At 38.9% G+C, this 19567-nt stretch overlaps 1 protein-coding gene across 1 annotated transcript; it reads right to left on the reverse strand.

The window, feature by feature from the left end:
* Nucleotides 1–206: 206 nt before the first annotated feature.
* On the reverse strand, nucleotides 207–10947 carry napbb (N-ethylmaleimide-sensitive factor attachment protein, beta b). Its single transcript, XM_074615430.1, has 11 exons — nucleotides 10711–10947; nucleotides 7934–8013; nucleotides 7584–7700; nucleotides 5739–5785; nucleotides 5238–5315; nucleotides 5067–5122; nucleotides 3383–3467; nucleotides 3172–3276; nucleotides 3026–3094; nucleotides 2863–2913; nucleotides 207–1479 (listed from the first exon to the last, which is right to left on the reverse strand). The coding sequence occupies exons 1-11, from the start codon at nucleotides 10809–10811 to the stop codon at nucleotides 1378–1380; spliced, it is 891 nt and encodes a 296-aa protein (XP_074471531.1). The 5' UTR covers nucleotides 10812–10947; the 3' UTR covers nucleotides 207–1377.
* Nucleotides 10948–19567: the final 8620 nt, after the last annotated feature.

A 19567-nucleotide genomic window follows, 5' to 3' on the forward strand; every position in this document is an offset into this window, starting at 1 on the left:
AACATGCATGGTACTGGGATATTCCCTGAACTTGGAAAGTGTTATGGAAATATAATTATAATCAATACGACAAAATGAGAACACCTCAGTTTAAAGTACAGAGTGTGCCTCATGACATTATGTTGGTAAAGATAATAAAAGCTTGGAAGTGTATTACATATAACATTGCTGTTTGAAAGGTAAGGTCAAAGGCGGAACAGCACAGCAGGGATTATAATATCTTTATTATTATTGTCCATTCGCACTAGCATACAGATCATATCCAAGGTCCATTGTCATTCCATCTGGAAGAAGCTGGATACGCAGGGCGACAGACCCTTTAGTAAAAACTTTGGTCTGGCTCACACTAGTGAATGTAACACGACGCTAATCTATACACAATGACATGCTTAGCAACTGGCCATTTGGAAGGTGCACCGCAGCAGTAGACCTTCAGATGATGAGTTCACATCACAACACGGCACAAGATGAGTGACTAATGATGCACATTACCCCCAAGATTACTGCCCTGGAAATAAGTGAGTAAAGGTTTCCGTGTCAGTGTTTTTCATCCAGAAATATGTATTCCACAGGCAAACTATAAATCACAGCTTACAGATTCAAACATTCAAAGTATTATTACATCAACAAAACGTAAAGTAATAAGTTATCCTGGTGTGTGGGGGAAAAGAAAATCAGTAGTTGTGATTAGATACATATGTTTAACAGTCTACACTTGGTGCATATCATCGCCCTTCTTCAAGAAGAGTCTCTCGCCGTTGATAAAATGGAAATCCACTTTTTGTGTGTCTGTAATGACTTTAGCTTTGAGAACAATCATGACATTGATTTGACCCCTTCCCTTCTGCTCCAACAAATACAAAATTAATATAATGGTACATTCTTGAAATACATACACACCATGATAATCTTATGTACAACAAACTGAAACATTTAAATAATCAGTTTAAATATATAATAAACCAGATTAAAAAAAAAAAACTCGCTGCGTCTGACTAGGAAACGATAATTGTACAAAACATGCAGTGCTCGTTGTCAATACTAACATCAGTTTCAATACAATATACCGTTCTGAAATCCCCCAGCAGGACAGATTCCAGCAGAAAAGGTATGCAGCAATCCTCTAGACAGAGGTGAGGGCGAGAGGATTTACATTCCGACTAGATTCAGATATGCTCGTAAGGAAAGCAAAGATAGTACTCTGACAGTATAGCAGTGAGCGGTGGAATATTCAAAGTCATCAGCAGACACTCATCTCCAGATGCTATACACGGTGAGGTGACTGAAAAGTGTGTGTGTGTGTGTGTGTGTGTGTGTGTGAATGCATGCGTGATGGATTTGTCCCTCCGTGCTGCATTTCCAACCCCTGGGTTTCTTTCATTTCAAATCCCCTTCGTCACCCTGGATGGTCTTTTTGATGCGCAGCAGGAGGGATGTGTGCCACTGGTCCAGACGTGAGATTGCGTCGAAGTCCTTTACCTGCAGGCGGGGGGAAGGGACACGGAGATGAGCTTTTTATTCCCCCAAAATTAGGATTACACCTGGTAAGGTTCTGCTCAATTATATTCATTTCAAGATTACTTTATTTGTCCATAGGGAAACTTGGACATAAAGGCTGCGACCAGTGGGCTACCACCGGGTCTGAAAAATGAAGCCAGTGCAGTAGTGCCTTACACTTGCATTCTTTCTAATAGCCAGCAGGGGGCGACTCTTCTGGTTGCAAAAACAAGTCAGATTGTATAGAAGTCTTTGAGAAAATGACCCCACTTCTAAACTTGATTTATTACCTCAGTAAACATTGTAACAAAAAGTATAGAAGCAAAGAGACAAAACTCCGGTGTTTTTTTGACAACAGCCACTGCTGCCATTTTGGGCTGAAAACGCTTATTATATTTATAATATTTTATTGTTCAACACAGGTTATTTTCGGTAGAATATGACAATAGAATCAAAATAATTTTGTTTTACATTTGTACGGCACTTTTTAGGCGGACGTTTTGCTGGCGTCCACAAGTCGTTTTCAGTCCAAAATGGTTGTAAACATGAGTTTATGGTCTCAATCGCTAGTTTCAAGTCTTCTTCAATACAGCATGATGTTCATTTAGTAAATTATGGTCCCATTTGAGTCAAATAGACTCAAAGCAAGGTATGCTTTAGAGCGTGGCTACCGTGTGACTGGCAGGTCACTACCACGGCTTTGTCCGGTCTGGGAGTTGTCCGTGTTTTCCTCTTAGAACTTTAACCCTTTCAAGGTGTGAAATTCCTGAAAGTTAATTGTAACCTTTTTGGTCGCCTGAAAATGTCTTGTTCAGCTCAGCGTTCGGTTGTACTTAGCTCCACCCTCTCACTGTCACTGTCTCACTATCTCAGTGTCACTTCTGGTTGCAAAAAAGCAACATGGCAACGGGCAAAATGCAGAGCTCGAGGCTTCAAAGTGGCAGTCTACAAGCCAATGGGTAACGTCACGGTGACTACGTCCACTTCTTATACACAGTCTATGGCTGCCACATACAAAAAAATTACAATTATAGTGCAGTAACAGATGTAAAGTGCATTCAAATACATGCAACACAGCCCCTCATTTCACACCCTCCTTATGAGGACTCTTCACTCCAAGTTAACTTTGAAACCTCTTTTAGGAGCTCAGCTATATATGGATGCACTCCATCAGTCTGCACCAGTTCCACATAAACACACAGTCCTGGGAGACTGAATGGATACCTGAGATCCAGCTTTCAACTTTTTTTTTGAACACACGAGGGATCCAACAAAAGTACAAGAGCTGAAGCAAAGGGATTCCTGTGCTCACCAAAAAACCTTGTTTTAAAACTTGAGAACTTTCTTAGGGTATACAAGACTTACTGCCTCTGTGAAAGCTTCGCAGTTCTGTTCCTCATGAGCATCGAGAAGTTTCTGTTGAGACAAAAAAAAATGTAGGTTACTCATAGAAACTGAACAGATTAAGGGGGGAAAAGCCATTATTAAAAGCCATCAGATTCCTCAGGAGTTCTTAGTGTCGAGTTACCTTCAACAGTTTGCATTCTCTGGAGTCTGAGAAAGCCGGGAACATCTCCTCGTATTTTTCAATAGCAATCTGTGGAGACACAGCGTGTTAAACTTCTATCACAACTCTCAAATCCTGAGAACAGAACCACAGAGGTATAAACTCGCCCTGGCGTTGAGCTCGTCGACGATGAAATGACAGAGGGAGGCTTTGAAGAAATATTCTTTGGCGCTGTATTTCAGCAATGGGTTGTCCATCGTGTTGGCTCCAACCTACATGCATCCACATCGTACAAAAAGTATTAGAAATGTCAGCATCGCCGAATCAGTGTTGATTGAGAAAGCGCAAGCGCGACACTCAAATACAAGTAGTGCACACCTGCTCGTAGATCTCGATAGCCCTCTGGTACTGCTCCAACTGAGCACAGTACCCCCCCACTTTCAGCAGACACTTGTTGGCAGAGCTAAGGAACAAAAGGTACACAACACATTTAATACATCACAGACTATAAGAGCTACAGTATATATCTGGAGTATGTGATATCACTTGATACTTTATTTTAAAAGTTTGTAGTGTGCACTTCAATAGCATGTGACACTAGAAATGAATGGAAATGCGATGGCCTTCTTTTGACCTGTCATAGTAGGAACGGCACAGGTGTAACTAATAACATTAACGATGACTCTGTTCTATTTAAGTGTCCCGGTGAGGCATAACAGTGTGACAAGCGAGGCAGCATGCACAACACCAGGGACCCTGAACCTGCCACTGTAAATGTAAAACAGCCCTTGTTAACTTTATTATTTACACCTGTATACTTCCTTCTGTGACATGTCACAGAACAGGCCTTCTGGGAAAAATGCCTACTGTTTCTAATCAATCATTATCATTGTTGCGAAGTGTTACATAAATAATAATAAATCATAAATTATTAATAAATTTGTGAAAGTAAAATCTCCCTTTAATGTTTTCAAGAAAGAAATGGAACTATATATTAAGACAAACATTTTAGGTGGATGTTTTACTGGCGTCCGGTATATACTCAAGCTCTGTTAAATGAAGGTTAACTACTTGCAAACTCTCCACTGCCATGGGAGAGATCTGAAATCCACACAAAGACCTGGTAAATGTAGCCTTGCTTATCAAAGCAGGGAAAACACAGGTGTAACTAATAACAATACTGAGTGCAGGGCCCTGGTGTCCTGCATGTTGGCTCACCTGCATACGCTTGTTAATGTAATTAGTGACAGCTGTGCTTTCCCTGCTGTGAGTCAGAATGTGGAAAAGGCTCCTATGAACAAGAGCATTTCTGATTCTGTAGGAGACATATGGAGTTGGAGATGGAGATAGAAATAGAAGCTATCCAGCACGCACCAAGGTCTGTTCAACTTATTTACTAGTTGAAATTGTCAACATTAACAAATTAATATAAAAACAAAATTAAAACTGAAATTGTTATTCTTTACAACAACATTCTAGTCTTAAAAGAACAGTGTGTAACATTTCAGCAGATTTATTAGCAGGTTTAGTTAGTTTTCTTTAGGGTGTAATCAACTGAAAATAAGAACTGTTGTGTTTTCATTAGCTTAGAATGAGCCGTTTGTCTACACAGGGAGCAGGTCCTTTACACGTAGTCCCCCATGTTTCTCAAACCAAACACCGGCTCTAGAGAGGGCCTTTCATATTTTTACGTTAGCCGTTATACCGTAGTTCACCGACACTCTTGTGAAACTGCATGAGCTGCAGAGTGCAAAACCGTGGTACCGCCAGCCGCCATCTGACTTCCGTTGCCCCTAAAATAGTGTTATTATGGTACGGATTGCCTCTGAGCAAGGCGAACGGCGTTACCATGGTTTTGCACTCGGAGAGAGCGGAGTGGTACTCAGTTGGTTGCAATCTGCAACCACACCACTAGATGTCACCAAATCCACACACTGTACCTTTTAAAGAGTTTTATCATTATATCAAGTTGTAGAAAAATTAAAATCACCGACAAAAACACATACTACAGTGATGGGTTTTAGAGTGGGAAAAAGACTGAATATACAGTATGTTACAGTACCTGTTGGATTCTTCCCCTTTGTAGTAGTCTGCTGCTTGTTCATAATGTGCAATAGCCTTTACAAAAGAAAAGCAACAAATGCTGTTCAAAACAAGTATGCCCTATAGTGGTGGTATTAATAAATATTAGCAGCATTAACCGACTATGTAACCTCTGATCATGTGATATTACCTTTTCGATATCCACTAGTTCAGACTCGTAGATCTCTGCGATATTGATGTGGTGTTTGGCTGCAATGGTGAATCTTCCCTGGAGGAGGAGGAGAAATCATTACTAACTGGATCTATCCACAGACGCCTTTCGGGTCAATGAAAAGTGTTGCGTTACATTCTCAGTGCAGAGAGGCGAGGTCAAGCAGTAGCCTGTGGCTTCACGTCTACAAGGTTTTAGCTTCGGGAATTAATCCTCGCTAAAGGGAATAACAAGTAGACAATTTGATCAAGGTATCAGTGTTTAATAAACAAACGTGTGTGTGCTTTGAATATGTTGATATGGGCCCAAAATTAAATCTGGTAGTGGGAGGAAAGGCAGGGATCATTCAGATGATGTGATATGATAACTAATACTAGAAGTCACAACTAAACACTTTTCAGCTATAAAATTAAAAATGATATGGCCAAATTTACTGTTGTGGATCAGAACATAGACGGACACTTTCTATTCGCATCTTACCATGTCTGTGTATATTTCGATGGAGGCATTTAAACACTTGATTGCCTCTTTTGGCAGCATAGAGGCAAGAGGAGGGAACAGTTAGCCATCATGTTAGTTTTGTTGAAAACCATTGCATAGCACCTCATTGATACAGATCAGTCTGCATGCTGAGTTCAACAGGGTGAAATGAGCTGAATGATGCAAAGCAAAGCTTATTTTATGCAACAGGTAAAATAAATAAATAAATGAGGCCACAGCGAGTACAAAGAGCACTATATATCAACTAATGGTAAATGCCATTCCAAGGGCAATAACTCCAGCACAAGTATCAACAGCAAAGCGACTAAGGCAGAGTGTAAAAAGTGAGATCTGCCTCATTAAAAAACTACAGGCTCATAGCTAGTAGAGAGTAGTAAACTGCCCTGATGTTCTGTCAAATCTGTGAGAATTCCTGGTATACCGAATGTTTTGGTAATCTAGAAAGTTCTCAATCTATGATGATTCATCTCTGGAGACTTGACTCATTTTCTGTCACCTTTATCGCCTTATTTCCACACAGCTAGGTGTGGGAATCCTCTAGCTCAGGGGTTGGCAACCTTTCTGATATGAAGTGCCATTTTAAAATGTTCTTGTTAATCCGAGTGCCGTATCAATATTAAGGTTAACATTAAGTTTAACTATGACACCACATCAAATTTTCCAACAAATGTGTAATTTTATTCCATCCATATAGGCAATGTGCATAGCAAAAAAATGTTAAATCAGGACTGTAATTATATATGAGAGCGCTATACAAGAAGGCTGCAATCCTTATGAAAACATCTGCAATCCTTATGAAAACATCCACATAAATCGGAGTTGAAATCATTAACCCTACCAACACACCACCAGTGTTGTTTATCAGCAATACACTTAGCAATTCTGCGAAGAAGGAAAAGAGTAGTAGCCAATCAGAGGCAGAGTAGGGCAGGTCTGCGCGGAACGCGGGTGGGGAAAAAAAAATCAATCAAAATACTGTAAATAACAGGCCGTGCAGCTGCCAATAGCTGATTTGACATATGGATGAGGGGGCACAGCACTTTAACATTTCCAAAAAAAAATAGTGTGCCACTGGTTTAAGCCATCACGTGTCACAATTGGCATGCATGCCTAGGGCCCGGGTCGTGTGCTCCTCTCTTGCACCATGCAATGCGATTTGCTAGCGGTCTTTAGATGAGCATTAAAGTTAAAATCTTTGCAACTTTTCAGCGTCAGGAATGTAGTTGCACCACTCGTCAATGTTAAACTTGACCCAGGCAGCCAAGCAAGAGGCAGGCTTTACTACTTAACCACTTTATTCCTGTTTTGATGCCAGTAGATGTGGTAAGGCTAACTAGCTAGCTTACTGTTGGACTGTGAGAGGGAATGGGGATTTCATATCTTATGTTGTGATAGTTTCATGTAGGCTACTGTCTTTGAGAGAGAAAGCGAGAGAGAGACCACATTTTTCTGTTAAATCACATTTGTTGCAAGCACACAGCCCAGCTCCACAGGCGCACCGCTGTTTTGCCCGACGCACTTTGCCAAGGCGTTTTTGAAGCGGCCACACCTGTAGCGATGCGTCTCTATGTGATCAGCCCCTAAGGTTGCCTACCCCTGCTCTAGCTAGTCAACTTTGCTACAAACAGTATTCATGAAAACACTCTTCGTGATAAGTTTTTTAGTCATGGATGAGATAAATTAAAGCAACAACTGTCTCGTCACCATTTATTACTTAACCGTACAAATATTTATTTATAAAAGGGAAATAAAAATCCAGGCACTAAAATGAAAGGAGTGGTTTGAAATTAGCTTTGAACCTAATGAGTTACCACGTCATCTCACCATTGGGGTCAGACTTCTTGTAAGCATTTCCTGCATCGATGAAACTGGTGGCACAGTCGTGTTTGTTCTGCAGCTGCATGTGGAGTCGTGCAGCCTTGCAGAACGCACCTCCAGCAGCTGAAGTCACGGAAAAAAGAGAAGGACAGAAACTTTCACACACATACTTTGCATTTAGCTTACACTCTAATTTATGCACATAATTCCACCTATTTTTTACTTGTAGCACCTTCACAAGTGCTGCGCTTTGCAGTTATAGTGCCAAACAAATTGGCACATAATCCTACAGCTTCTCAAGTGTGTTGAGATTGATAAGGTGGATAATATGTTTAGTAGAAAACTGATTTTCGTACCACTCCAGTTCTTGGCCATCTTGAACATGTTAGCTGCTCTACAGTACATCTCACATGCTTCTTCCACTTTTTGAGGTCCTCTAGACAAAGAATGGAAACAAAAAGAAAACAGAGTTGAATATAGTGCACATTTTCATACAGGCTCCATGACATACTAAGGTAAAAAATAAAAATCATCAATCTGACCTACATATTGAAGTTATATCTAGTAAATTATGCCTAAACAGCACCATAGGGTGATGAACTGTATATCGTGCCAAGTTGCTGCATTTCTCATGGAGATGCAATGGTCAGATTGGTGGACTTGCTTATATAAATCCCTCTTCATGGCCACTATAGATCTCCCTCCCTCCATGACAAGAAGTGGACCCCTGAGAGCTCTCTGGAGTTGTAATAATACTCTGGCCATTCAATCATGGCAGAGGATTACATCACAGCTTGGTCAGCCACAGAATTACCAGAAAGCCTGCCAATAACTGCAGACTGGTAACATCAGGGGGTCACCTAGGACAGAGCTTTGGAAAAAAGACTGAGTCATGCAAGACAATAGCTGCTGGCTTTTTGCATTTTGGGACAATGTAAACAAAGTCTTGCTGGTAAAATATTCAAATATAAAATTACATGCATTTATTTGATTTAAACAACAGCATATTAATGATCTCCCCAAGGTCACTGGTAGAAAATAAGTTGTAGACAAGAATCAGAGTGTCTCTAACCTTTGTTAGAGAAACAAGAATTATTAGTATTTTCTAATGTGAATGCAGGCATTATGAATTAAAGGGAAAAGTGCTTTCTATGTTTAAGTTAATTTTGTTATTACCAGTCAGATAAGCTTGTAAATTAGGTGCATTCTTGAAGAATGCTCTGCCTCTGTTTAAGTAATTTTTGTTGCACTTTATTCCTGCCTGGTGCCATTGTCACTCCTGTACTCCATACCATGTTTGTACATACCATGTAATCATGGCATGGAGTCAACAAAAAACATCATCCTTTAACCTCTACTGAACCTTGGGTCTATGGGTTTTGGGCAAGGTCTGAAATTAACCTTTTTCCTCACCTGCCTCACTGTCGCAGGTCACTGAACATTTCTACCGGCCTCTCAATTTTTTTGTCTGCCACTTCTGAAATCTAGGCAGAACACTCAAAAATTGTAAGCACTGAGTCAGTGGTACCAGACCATAGACATTTTAAATATATCATGTAACCTTAATCCATAACTATATTTAATTTAGGCTTTAGAATTGCCTTTTAAAAATAATATTTCTTGATATAAGGAAAACCCGTCTGCCATGGTGGCAGGTGACCTGACATTTACCTGCCACAGCCAACATTTCCCCTGTTATTTGACAGGTGGCAGGTGCTAATTTCATTCCCTGGTTTTAGGGATTAATTCAGGTGGTAATGAGTGCACTGATAAAAGCAAAAAAAAAACACGTTATAAACACTGTTACAAGCAATAAATTCCCTGTGGCCACTGCCTCCTGGGATTAATATGTTAAGTCAGAATTGAATGTGTTTAGGTTGAGTGTTTTTTCCACAAAAACTGATGTATCTTCACTTGCATATAGAAATAACCTCCTGGAGGTTAAATGACAAGTAATCATAAAGAAATCAACTGTTCAGACAATAAGACAAATACATATAGACATACGTACAGTATATGTCACCTTGCACAATGCGAAGGCTGTGTGAGACTATATAGAAAGGGTACAAATAATATGTTAAAATAGATATCTCAACCTTCTAAGTTAAGGTTATCTAACAGCAGTGTGCTGCGTAGCTTCTCTCTACTGTAGGTACAGTAGAGTCGTGATCTGATGGCTTGTTTACAATGATACTGACAGCTAACTCAGCTATGAGGGATTGTTACACTGAATGTCGTCCCACTGGTTTAATATCTAACTATGGTTGATTAATATCCCGAGAGCTGACTGACTGACTGTCTACAGAGAGATGGGCTGCGTGTTCACTCAACTAACTGTCAGTTAACGGTTGCTAACTTGGTTGTTAACTGTCAGGTAACGGTTGCTAGGTTAGCTAACTGTCAGTTAACGGTTGCTTGGTTGCTAACTGTCAGTAAACGGTTGCTTGGTTTCTAACTGTCAGTAAACGGTTGCTTGGTTGCTAACTGTCAGTTAACGGTTGCTAGGTTAGCTAACTGTCAGTAAACGGTTGCTAGGTTAGCTAACTGTCAGTTAACGGTTGCTAGCTTGGTTGCTAACTGTCAGTTAACGGTTGCTAGGTTAGCTAACTGTCAATTAACGGTTGCTAGGTTAGCTAACTGACAGTTAACGGTTGCTAGGTTAGCTAACTGACCATTAACGGTTGCTAACTTGGTTGCTACTGTTAGTTAACGGTTGCTAGGTTAGCTAACTGTCAGTTAACGGTTGCTAGGTTAGCTAACTGTCAGTTAATGGTTGCTAGGTTAGCTAACTGTCAGTTAATGGTTGCTAGGTTAGCTAACTGTCAGTTAACGGTTGCTAGGTTAGCTAACTGACAGTTAACGGTTGCTAGGTTAGCTATCTGTCAGTTAACGGTTGCTAGGTTAGCCAACTGCCAGTTAACGGTTGCTAGGTTAGCTAACTGTCAGTTAATGGTTGCTACCTTGTTGCTAACTGTCAGTTAACGGTTGCTAGCTTGTTGCTAACTGTCAGTTAACGGTTGCTACCTTGTTGCTAACTGTCAGTTAACGGTTGCTAGCTTGTTGCTAGCTGTCAGTTAACGGTTGCTAGGCAGCGTGTCGGCTCTTTGGTGCAGTGCTTGTCTTATTGTCTTACCCTCCAAACATTCCTCCCAGAAAAGACCCAGAGGACTTGACTTTCTTGTCAGCGTCGGCCATCAGCTGAATCGCTTCCTTCTCTTTCCCGGTGTTGTCCATTTCCTTCGCTTTATGTGATACAAACGTAGAAGTGAGGGCAGAAACGAACAGCTGCAGAGGATTCCGCTGTTTACAGTGAGGATTACAGTCGACGGGTTTATTCAGCGTAGGCGGGTAACAAGCTATAGTGGCTTAGCCGAGTAACCGTGGTGTCGCTGGGAGTTGTAGTCCTTTACGTCACGAACACAGTTGGCTTCAAGGACAAAAGAAACTACAACTCCCAGTGAAAAGCTATTTTTACATACCGTGATTCGCGAAAATAATATGTAACAGCCATTTATTTATTTTTTGTCGTTAAATTTTACTCACTATTCATTTATGTTTAATTTTCACTTCTCCGTAAAGATAAAATATAATGTCTTATTGTCCGAAAAAGCCTAAAGAAGCAACATAATAGGTGTACGTCGTGTTTCTGTACAACAGAGGGCGCTAAAACATCACAAGCAAAACTGACTGCATCCTCTTCACACTTCCTCTTTCACACCAAATACAGGGTTGGACCCGGGTTAACTGACCCTGGTCCAGAGAGATGATAGTGACATCATCAATGTGTGCAAAAACATAAACTGTCACAGAATGATGCATGTTTTTGGGATACAGTATACATATTGTACACACAGCATCTTTAACTTTATAAAATGTTAACTGTATTGTATGTATTGAGCTGTAATGTATGTATGTAATGTATTTCCCATGTCTTAAAAAGCACTGTTATAAATGGCTCTTTTTTTCATAGTAGACATTTAGACTTGTCTTAGCAGGAAAAACACAGGTGTTGCTAATAAGGGTAATGACGGTCAGTTTTCACAATGTGAAAACCAGGTAAAATAAACTCCACCTCGACCTGCTACAACGTTAACATAGCTATAAGCTGTAAGAGTAATTGATCGATATTAACAGTCAAAGATTATAAGAGCCAAAGTTACATTCATACTCACACAATTTTACACTAAGTGACAAGCATTATTGTTATGACGCTATTGATTGCTGGAGTCATCATTACATGGCTCTGCCAGTCTTTGGTAAAAAGAATTGTAAAGAAACACACTTTAAGACATTATTTACTCCATATTCCGCATATGTGTTGTACATCTTCACAGTTGCAATTTTAGATTCTTTTTAGGGGTGCTCAAGCACACAAATTTCCTCTCAGCAACCTTAAAAAAAACCTACAACCTTACATTTTGGCGTGAGAAAACTGGCATGGCAATTTCAAAGGGGTCCCTTGACCTCTGACCTCAAGATATCTGGATGAAAATGGGTTCCATGGGTACCCACGAGTCTCCCTTTTACAGTCATGCTTACTTTATGATAATCGCATGCAAAATTGCTGAAACAACTTATGAGACATAATAGAGCATGGGAATGGCCATCTTATACTTCCATCATCATGTTAACACAATGTTAAAGATATTCCTTTATTAGTCCCGCAGTGGGGAAATTTGCAGTGTACAGCAGCAAAGGGGATAGTGCAAAAAACAAGATGCATCAGCTAACACAGTAAAAAAAAAAGAGCTCAACAAATTGTAACAAAATATGAACCATTTAAATAGAACGAAGTATAAAAATAGGAGCAGTATATACAGTATTGACAATAAACAGACTATTAACAAAATTGCACAAGTGGAAAATGTTATTGCACAGTGAGAATGAAATGAAATTCCACCTGGAAATAAACTGGGACACATCTAGAATGTTTACGTTTAAAACTGTGAAATGTTCTAAATATTGTAGATTTGTGACATCACAAATGGACAGAAATCCTAACAGCTTGTTTCAAACGCACAGTTTCTGAATACGGGCTGTGTGTTTTGATACTTTCGCAGTATTTATATATCACTTTAACCTGCTTTATGATATAAAAGACTTGAAAATCTCACTTTTTACAATATGGGACCTTTAATAGTAAATCAGTAACAACAAACAAATGTAATTCCTCCCACACATTCAACCACCCAGAAAAAAATGGTGGATGGAGGAAAAATTTAGAACAAAATAAGTTTGTCCTGAAGGCGGCGCCAGAGTAAAGACTGAGTTGTAACTGAGATTAAATGGTTTATTCTCTGTATGAGGAATTAAATGACCACAATTTCTACTACTCTGGTGTCAGATTGTCACATTTTAAAAAATTCAATCAAATGTTGGGCAACATTTTAATTGATTAAGTGGGAATTCAGTTTGTGATTTATGGTACTGTTGGTGCTCTACTCCTGATTTAATAACTAGAACTGTAACATATACAGCCTGAAGACGCACAGCGATCCAACAGCAATATTTCCTTTACATAAATTAAGACGTTTCCACCGTAACTTCATGCAGAAAAGGCAGAAAATTCATCAGAATACAGGAAATTAAGTGTTTGATGCTCAAAAATTCATATCACTTATCAGTTAGAGGAGTATCCTCATGGTTTGTGCCAGTGCATGGTTCACTGCCTCAGGTCACTGGAGTACATTCAACCCAAATCTATAATAGGTTTGGATATCTGATTCTTCTTGGGGAGTAGTTGCAAAAACACTGACAAATTAGTGCATGTCTTCTCTATTTTATTTTTTATCTTTAGCATAGCTGCAGTTAAGAGCTGTTTCAGGTAAACCAGTGGTTTCAGAGGTTTACAATGGAGCCATATCATTGAACATGATTGTTCTATCAAAATTAGCACTTAGATGAACTGCTGTGTTTAGCATAAATAAAATGTTTTTTAGTTTTGTTTCTGTAATTTTCTTAAATTGACTTAACAGGTGGCTCACTTTACTGTATCCTACAAGTGGGTTTATTCAACGTAGGCGAGTACAAGCCTAAAGAAGCAACATGATCGGTGTACGTCGTGTTTCTGTACAACAGAGGGTGCAAAAACATTACAACTGACTCGTTATTCTCTTCAGACTTAAGAAGGAAGTAATTTCACAAAATAGAGTTGAGCCATCTCTACATTCCATTTTCACATCATACTGTAGTTATGCAAACGCTTCATGGGGTTTTAAATAGGTCTTTTCATAGTAGACATTTAGACTTGTCTTGGCAGGAAAAGCACTAATAAGTCTAATGGCGGTCAGCTTTCACAGTGTATAATGTAGGTAAAATAGACTCCACCTCGACCTGCTACATTAACGTGTAGGTAATATTTATACAGCAATGTTATAAAATAATCTAAAAGAAGAACTCATTCTGAAAAGAGTCATATTTCTTTTTAAGAACAGTTTGCTGATAATTAAAAAGATAATGTCTGTGAGTCAGCATGTACAACAAGGCCAACGCCCTGGCACTGGCACGAGAACTGGCAGACTTCATTGGAAAGCAACAGTGTTCTTGATTTAGCTACACCTGGGTGTTTCCTGCTGTAACAAAACATGTTTATCCCAGTTAGCTTCAACCAGGAATGCTCTCCAAATGGGTGTAGACTCGCTCTGAGCTCTAACCTTGACCAAAGAAGTCTACTTGTAAAGTAACTTGCAGGGTCAGTTGTAGCCTACAAAGCTCACCACGCCATCTGCTCTAACATATATTTAGGCCTATACCTGTTAAGCATGTGTTTAGTTATCCTTACTTGGTTTTGATTTTATTTACATTACCTTTCACACTCTTCTGTCCTGAAGTGGCAGTTAATATTACACACTAGATTCACGCACAGCCGATATGATTAAAGTAAAGTGTTTTTTGAACATTAAAGCATGTAAACATGTTCTGGTAAAAAAAACAAAATACAAGGCTGAACCTGAATAACAGGTCCTCTTTAAGCCACTATCTATTGCCAAAGGAGGTAACACAATTGAGCCTATCGCCCACTGAGGAAAGTATTATAATATTTAGATATTTGCTGTATGACAAACCGTTTTGACTCAAATAGAAATTCTAAATCAACCAGGACTGAAATCTTAAAGGTCCCACATAGTAAAAAGTGAGATTTTCATGTGTTTTTAAAGCAGGTTTAAGTGCTATATAAATACTGTGAAAGTATTTACACGCTTAATCCATGGAGAAATACACACAGCCCGTATTCAGAAACTGTGCCTTTTTAAACAATGTCACATCTATACAATATATAGGCCCAATCCCAATGTCCACACTCACAGACTCACAAACTTTGTTCTGTAAAAAAAAAGAACACAAGGAGGACAGCACATGGGTGTTCAGCCAGGCATAATTAAATTTACACAGAAATATTAACATTTTATAGTTGAAATGAAACGTTCACCCAAGTTAAGCTGGTTTACTAAATGGAATTCCCCTATAATGAACTATTATATAACAAACATGACAAATGTCAGCATTCAAAAGAAAAAGAAGATTCCGTTTCATCTTTCGTGGAAAGAGTGCCGCCCATGTTGCAGTACTCTCTAGCCTGTGATGTCACAAGGTTGGTTGGCTCAGCTGAGGCTGAGGTTTGTGCCAGTGCATGGTTCACTGCCTCAGGTCACTGGAGTACATTCAACCCAAATCTATAATAGGTTTGGATATCTGATTCTTCTTGGGGAGTAGTTGCAAAAACACTGACAAATTAGTGCATGTCTTCTCTATTTTATTTTTTATCTTTAGCATAGCTGCAGTTAAGAGCTGGTTCAGGTAAACCAGTGGTTTCAGAGGTTTACAATGGAGCCATATCATTGAACATGATTGTTCTATCAAAATTAGCACTTAGATGAACTGCTGTGTTTAGCATAAATAAAATGTTTTTCTGTTTTGTTTCTGTAAATTTCGTAAGTTGACTTAACAGGTGGCTCACTTTACTGTATCCTACAAGTGGGTTTATTCAACGTAGGCGAGTACAAGCCTAAAGAAGCAACATGATCGGTGTACGTCGTGTTTCTGTACAACAGAGGGTGCAAAAACATTACAACTGACTCGTTATTCTCTTCAGACTTAAGAAGGAAGTAATTTCACAAAATAGAGTTGAGCCATCTCTACATTCCATTTTCACATCATACTGTAGTTATGCAAACGCTTCATGGGGTTTTAAATAGGTCTTTTCATAGTAGACATTTAGACTTGTCTTGGCAGGAAAAGCACTAATAAGTCTAATGGCGGTCAGCTTTCACAGTGTATAATGTAGGTAAAATAGACTCCACCTCGACCTGCTACATTAACGTGTAGGTAATATTTATACAGCAATATTATAAAATAATCTAAAAGAAGAACTCATTCTGAAAAGTCATATTTCTTTTTAAGAACAGTTTGCTGATAATTAAAAAGATAATGTCTGTGAGTCATCATGCAAAACAAGGCCAACGCCCTGGCACTGGCACGAGAACTGGCAGACTTCATTGGAAAGCAACAGTGTTCTTGATTTAGCTACACCTGGGTGTTTCCTGCTGTAACAAAACATGTTTATCCCAGTTAGCTTCAACCAGGAATGCTCTCCAAATGGGTGTAGACTCGCTCTGAGCTCTAACCTTAACCAAAGAAGTCTTCTTGTAAAGTAACTTGCAGGGTCAGTTGTAGCTTACAAAGCTCACCACGCCATCTGCTCTAACATATATTTAGGCCTATACCTGTTAAGCATGTGTTTAGTTATCCTCATGTGTTAAATCTTATCTTCTTCAACCCTGCACCTGGAAAAGGACGTGTGCTTTTACTCATCAGGATGTACAAGGCTGATGCAAAGGAAAACACTGATCAGTGATAAATCGGTTTCGAAGTTCATGCCAAAGGCAATCATCATAAGATAAGAAAGAAAACCCTTATCATCAGTGGTGTCTGCATATACTGAATGTACATGTGCTATTGTATTATTCATTAACTAATGGCTAAACTGCAGTGCCAGCAGCTATTCACATGGGAGTAGGCTGTGTGGAGTGTGTTTAAACCTCCAGGGCAAATCTGATAATCTTTGTGCCTTGTGTCCGATCAGTTGGGCTCACGTGTGCGTACGAGTACAAACATACTGCAGCTTACAATCACAACTGTGGGCTTTGTCTGCAATTAGAAGGGGATCTTTTAATGACCAGAATTAAGAGTATATATTAACAGTAAGAATAACCCATTTTAATGTTCATACAGGCACCTGACTAATGCTTTTAGACAGACAGAAACATTGTGAACCTATCCGTTAAAGCTTAGTTTTGTGAATAATTCAGATGTTCTGTAATTCTATGTCAGCTGTCAACTTGAAACTTTTTTTGTGTGTCCCTCTCTGAGACGCACAGGTTTACCGGCGAACCTGACCGACTTTACTGTCTTTCAGATGCTGTAGCAGGCTCCGTTTTAGAGCTAGAGTGAAGGTGAATGAAACTAGAAAACCTAAGGAATCCATTGAATACCACTGAATACCAACCATGTCATGTTGGCTTGGAAGGAGGCTAAAGCCTGTAAAGCTGTAAAGCTGAGACTCTTGTGGATCCAGTGAGCCCAATTGTATTCATGTGTGATGATGTTAGTCCCCATAGTAGCCATTTCATTTCATTGAGACCATTTTTTTATTTGACCTCACTGTATAAAATGACCTGTTGTGACCTCTAGGATAATCACAGCCTCATGACACTTTACAACCACAAACTAGAGACCTAGGGCATTCAGAGGATGTGTGGCTTTCCTAGCTAGATTGAAAATAAGAGGGTTTCTGAGCAGTTTCCAGAACAGAAGTGGTCGCTATCCAATTGCACAAAAATACAATTCTTGCAGAAATCCAAATTTCCAAAGTTTTTGGTACCAAATCACAGCATGGCTTTTTCTGTGTTCCTCAAGGTCTTGGCGCCTTAAAGTGGGATTTTGGAGGGATTATTGATCATTAATATCAATTCTTGAGTGGTAAAAAATGGTTGAATTTAGAACCAAATCTGTGTAACAAATGGTATCAACCCGAAAATTGCTGCAACAATTTATGACAATAACAATTTACTATAACTTAATCCCATCATAATATTCTTAGCCAGGTTCCCAGCTTTCAGATGATGTACACCACTTCTATGTGACATCTACTGCTGACTGCTATCTCTCCCTAAATACCCCCTGTACCCCCCTAAATAAGCAACCTCAACAACCTCCTAGTTGTTCAAAACAAACTCTCTGTATTACTTGAAAAGCAAGAGGCATCTGCAGCAAAACAAAATGTATATAAGAAAAAAAATAAAAGAAATAAATCAAAGACAAAATAAACAAATACAGGTTTTGATTTTATTTACATTACCTTTCACACTCTTCTGTCCTGAAGTGGCAGTTAATATTACACACTAGATTCACGCACAGCCGATATGATTAAAGTAAAGTGTTTTTTGAACATTAAAGCATGTAAACATGTTCTGGTAAAAAAAACAAAATACAAGGCTGAACCTGAATAACAGGTCCTCTTTAAGCCACTATCTATTGCCAAAGGAGGTAACACAATTGAGCCTATCGCCCACTGAGGAAAGTATTATAATATTTATATATTTGCAGTATGACAAACCGTTTTGACTCAAATAGAAATTCTAAATCAACCAGGACTGAAATCTTAAAGGTCCCACATAGTAAAAAGTGAGATTTTCATGTGTTTTTAAAGCAGGTTTAAGTGCTATATAAATACTGTGAAAGTATTTACACGCTCAATTCATGGAGAAATACACACAGCCCGTATTCAGAAACTGTGCCTTTTAAACAATGTCACATCTATACAATATATAGGCCCAATCCCAATGTCCACACTCACAGACTCACAGACTTTGTTCTGTAAAAAAAAAAGAAAACAAGGAGGACAGCACATGGGTGTTCAGCCAGGCATAATTAAATTTACACAGAAATATTAACATTTTATAGTTGAAATGAAACGTTCACCCAAGTTAAGCTGGTTTACTAAATGGATTTCCACTATAATTAACTATCATATAACAAACATGACAAATGTCAGCATTCAAAAGAAAAAGAACATTCTGTTTCATCTTTCGTGGAAAGAGTGTTGCAGTACTCTCTAGCCTGTGATGTCACAAGGTTGGTTGGCTCAGCTGAGGCTGAGGTTTGTGCCAGTGCATGGTTCACTGCCTCAGGTCACTGGAGTACATTCAACCCAAATCTATAATAGGTTTGGATATCTGATTCTTCTTGGGGAGTAGTTGCAAAAACACTGACAAATTAGTGCATGTCTTCTCTATTTTATTTTTTATCTTTAGCATAGCTGCAGTTAAGAGCTGGTTCAGGTAAACCAGTGGTTTCAGAGGTTTACAATGGAGCCATATCATTGAACATGATTGTTCTATCAAAATTAGCACTTAGATGAACTGCTGTGTTTAGCATAAATAAAATGTTTTTCTGTTTTGTTTCTGTAAATTTCGTAAGTTGACTTAACAGGTGGCTCACTTTACTGTATCCTACAAGTGGGTTTATTCAACGTAGGCGAGTACAAGCCTAAAGAAGCAACATGATCGGTGTACGTCGTGTTTCTGTACAACAGAGGGTGCAAAAACATTACAACTGACTCGTTATTCTCTTCAGACTTAAGAAGGAAGTAATTTCACAAAATAGAGTTGAGCCATCTCTACATTCCATTTTCACATCATACTGTAGTTATGCAAACGCTTCATGGGGTTTTAAATAGGTCTTTTCATAGTAGACATTTAGACTTGTCTTGGCAGGAAAAGCACTAATAAGTCTAATGGCGGTCAGCTTTCACAGTGTATAATGTAGGTAAAATAGACTCCACCTCGACCTGCTACATTAACGTGTAGGTAATATTTATACAGCAATGTTATAAAATAATCTAAAAGAACTCATTCTGAAAAGAGTCATATTTCTTTTTAAGAACAGTTTGCTGATAATTAAAAAGATAATGTCTGTGAGTCAGCATGTAC

This window comes from Sebastes fasciatus, chromosome 18 (genome assembly GCF_043250625.1).
Source record: "Sebastes fasciatus isolate fSebFas1 chromosome 18, fSebFas1.pri, whole genome shotgun sequence".
Classification (NCBI taxonomy): Eukaryota; Metazoa; Chordata; class Actinopteri; order Perciformes; family Sebastidae; genus Sebastes; species Sebastes fasciatus.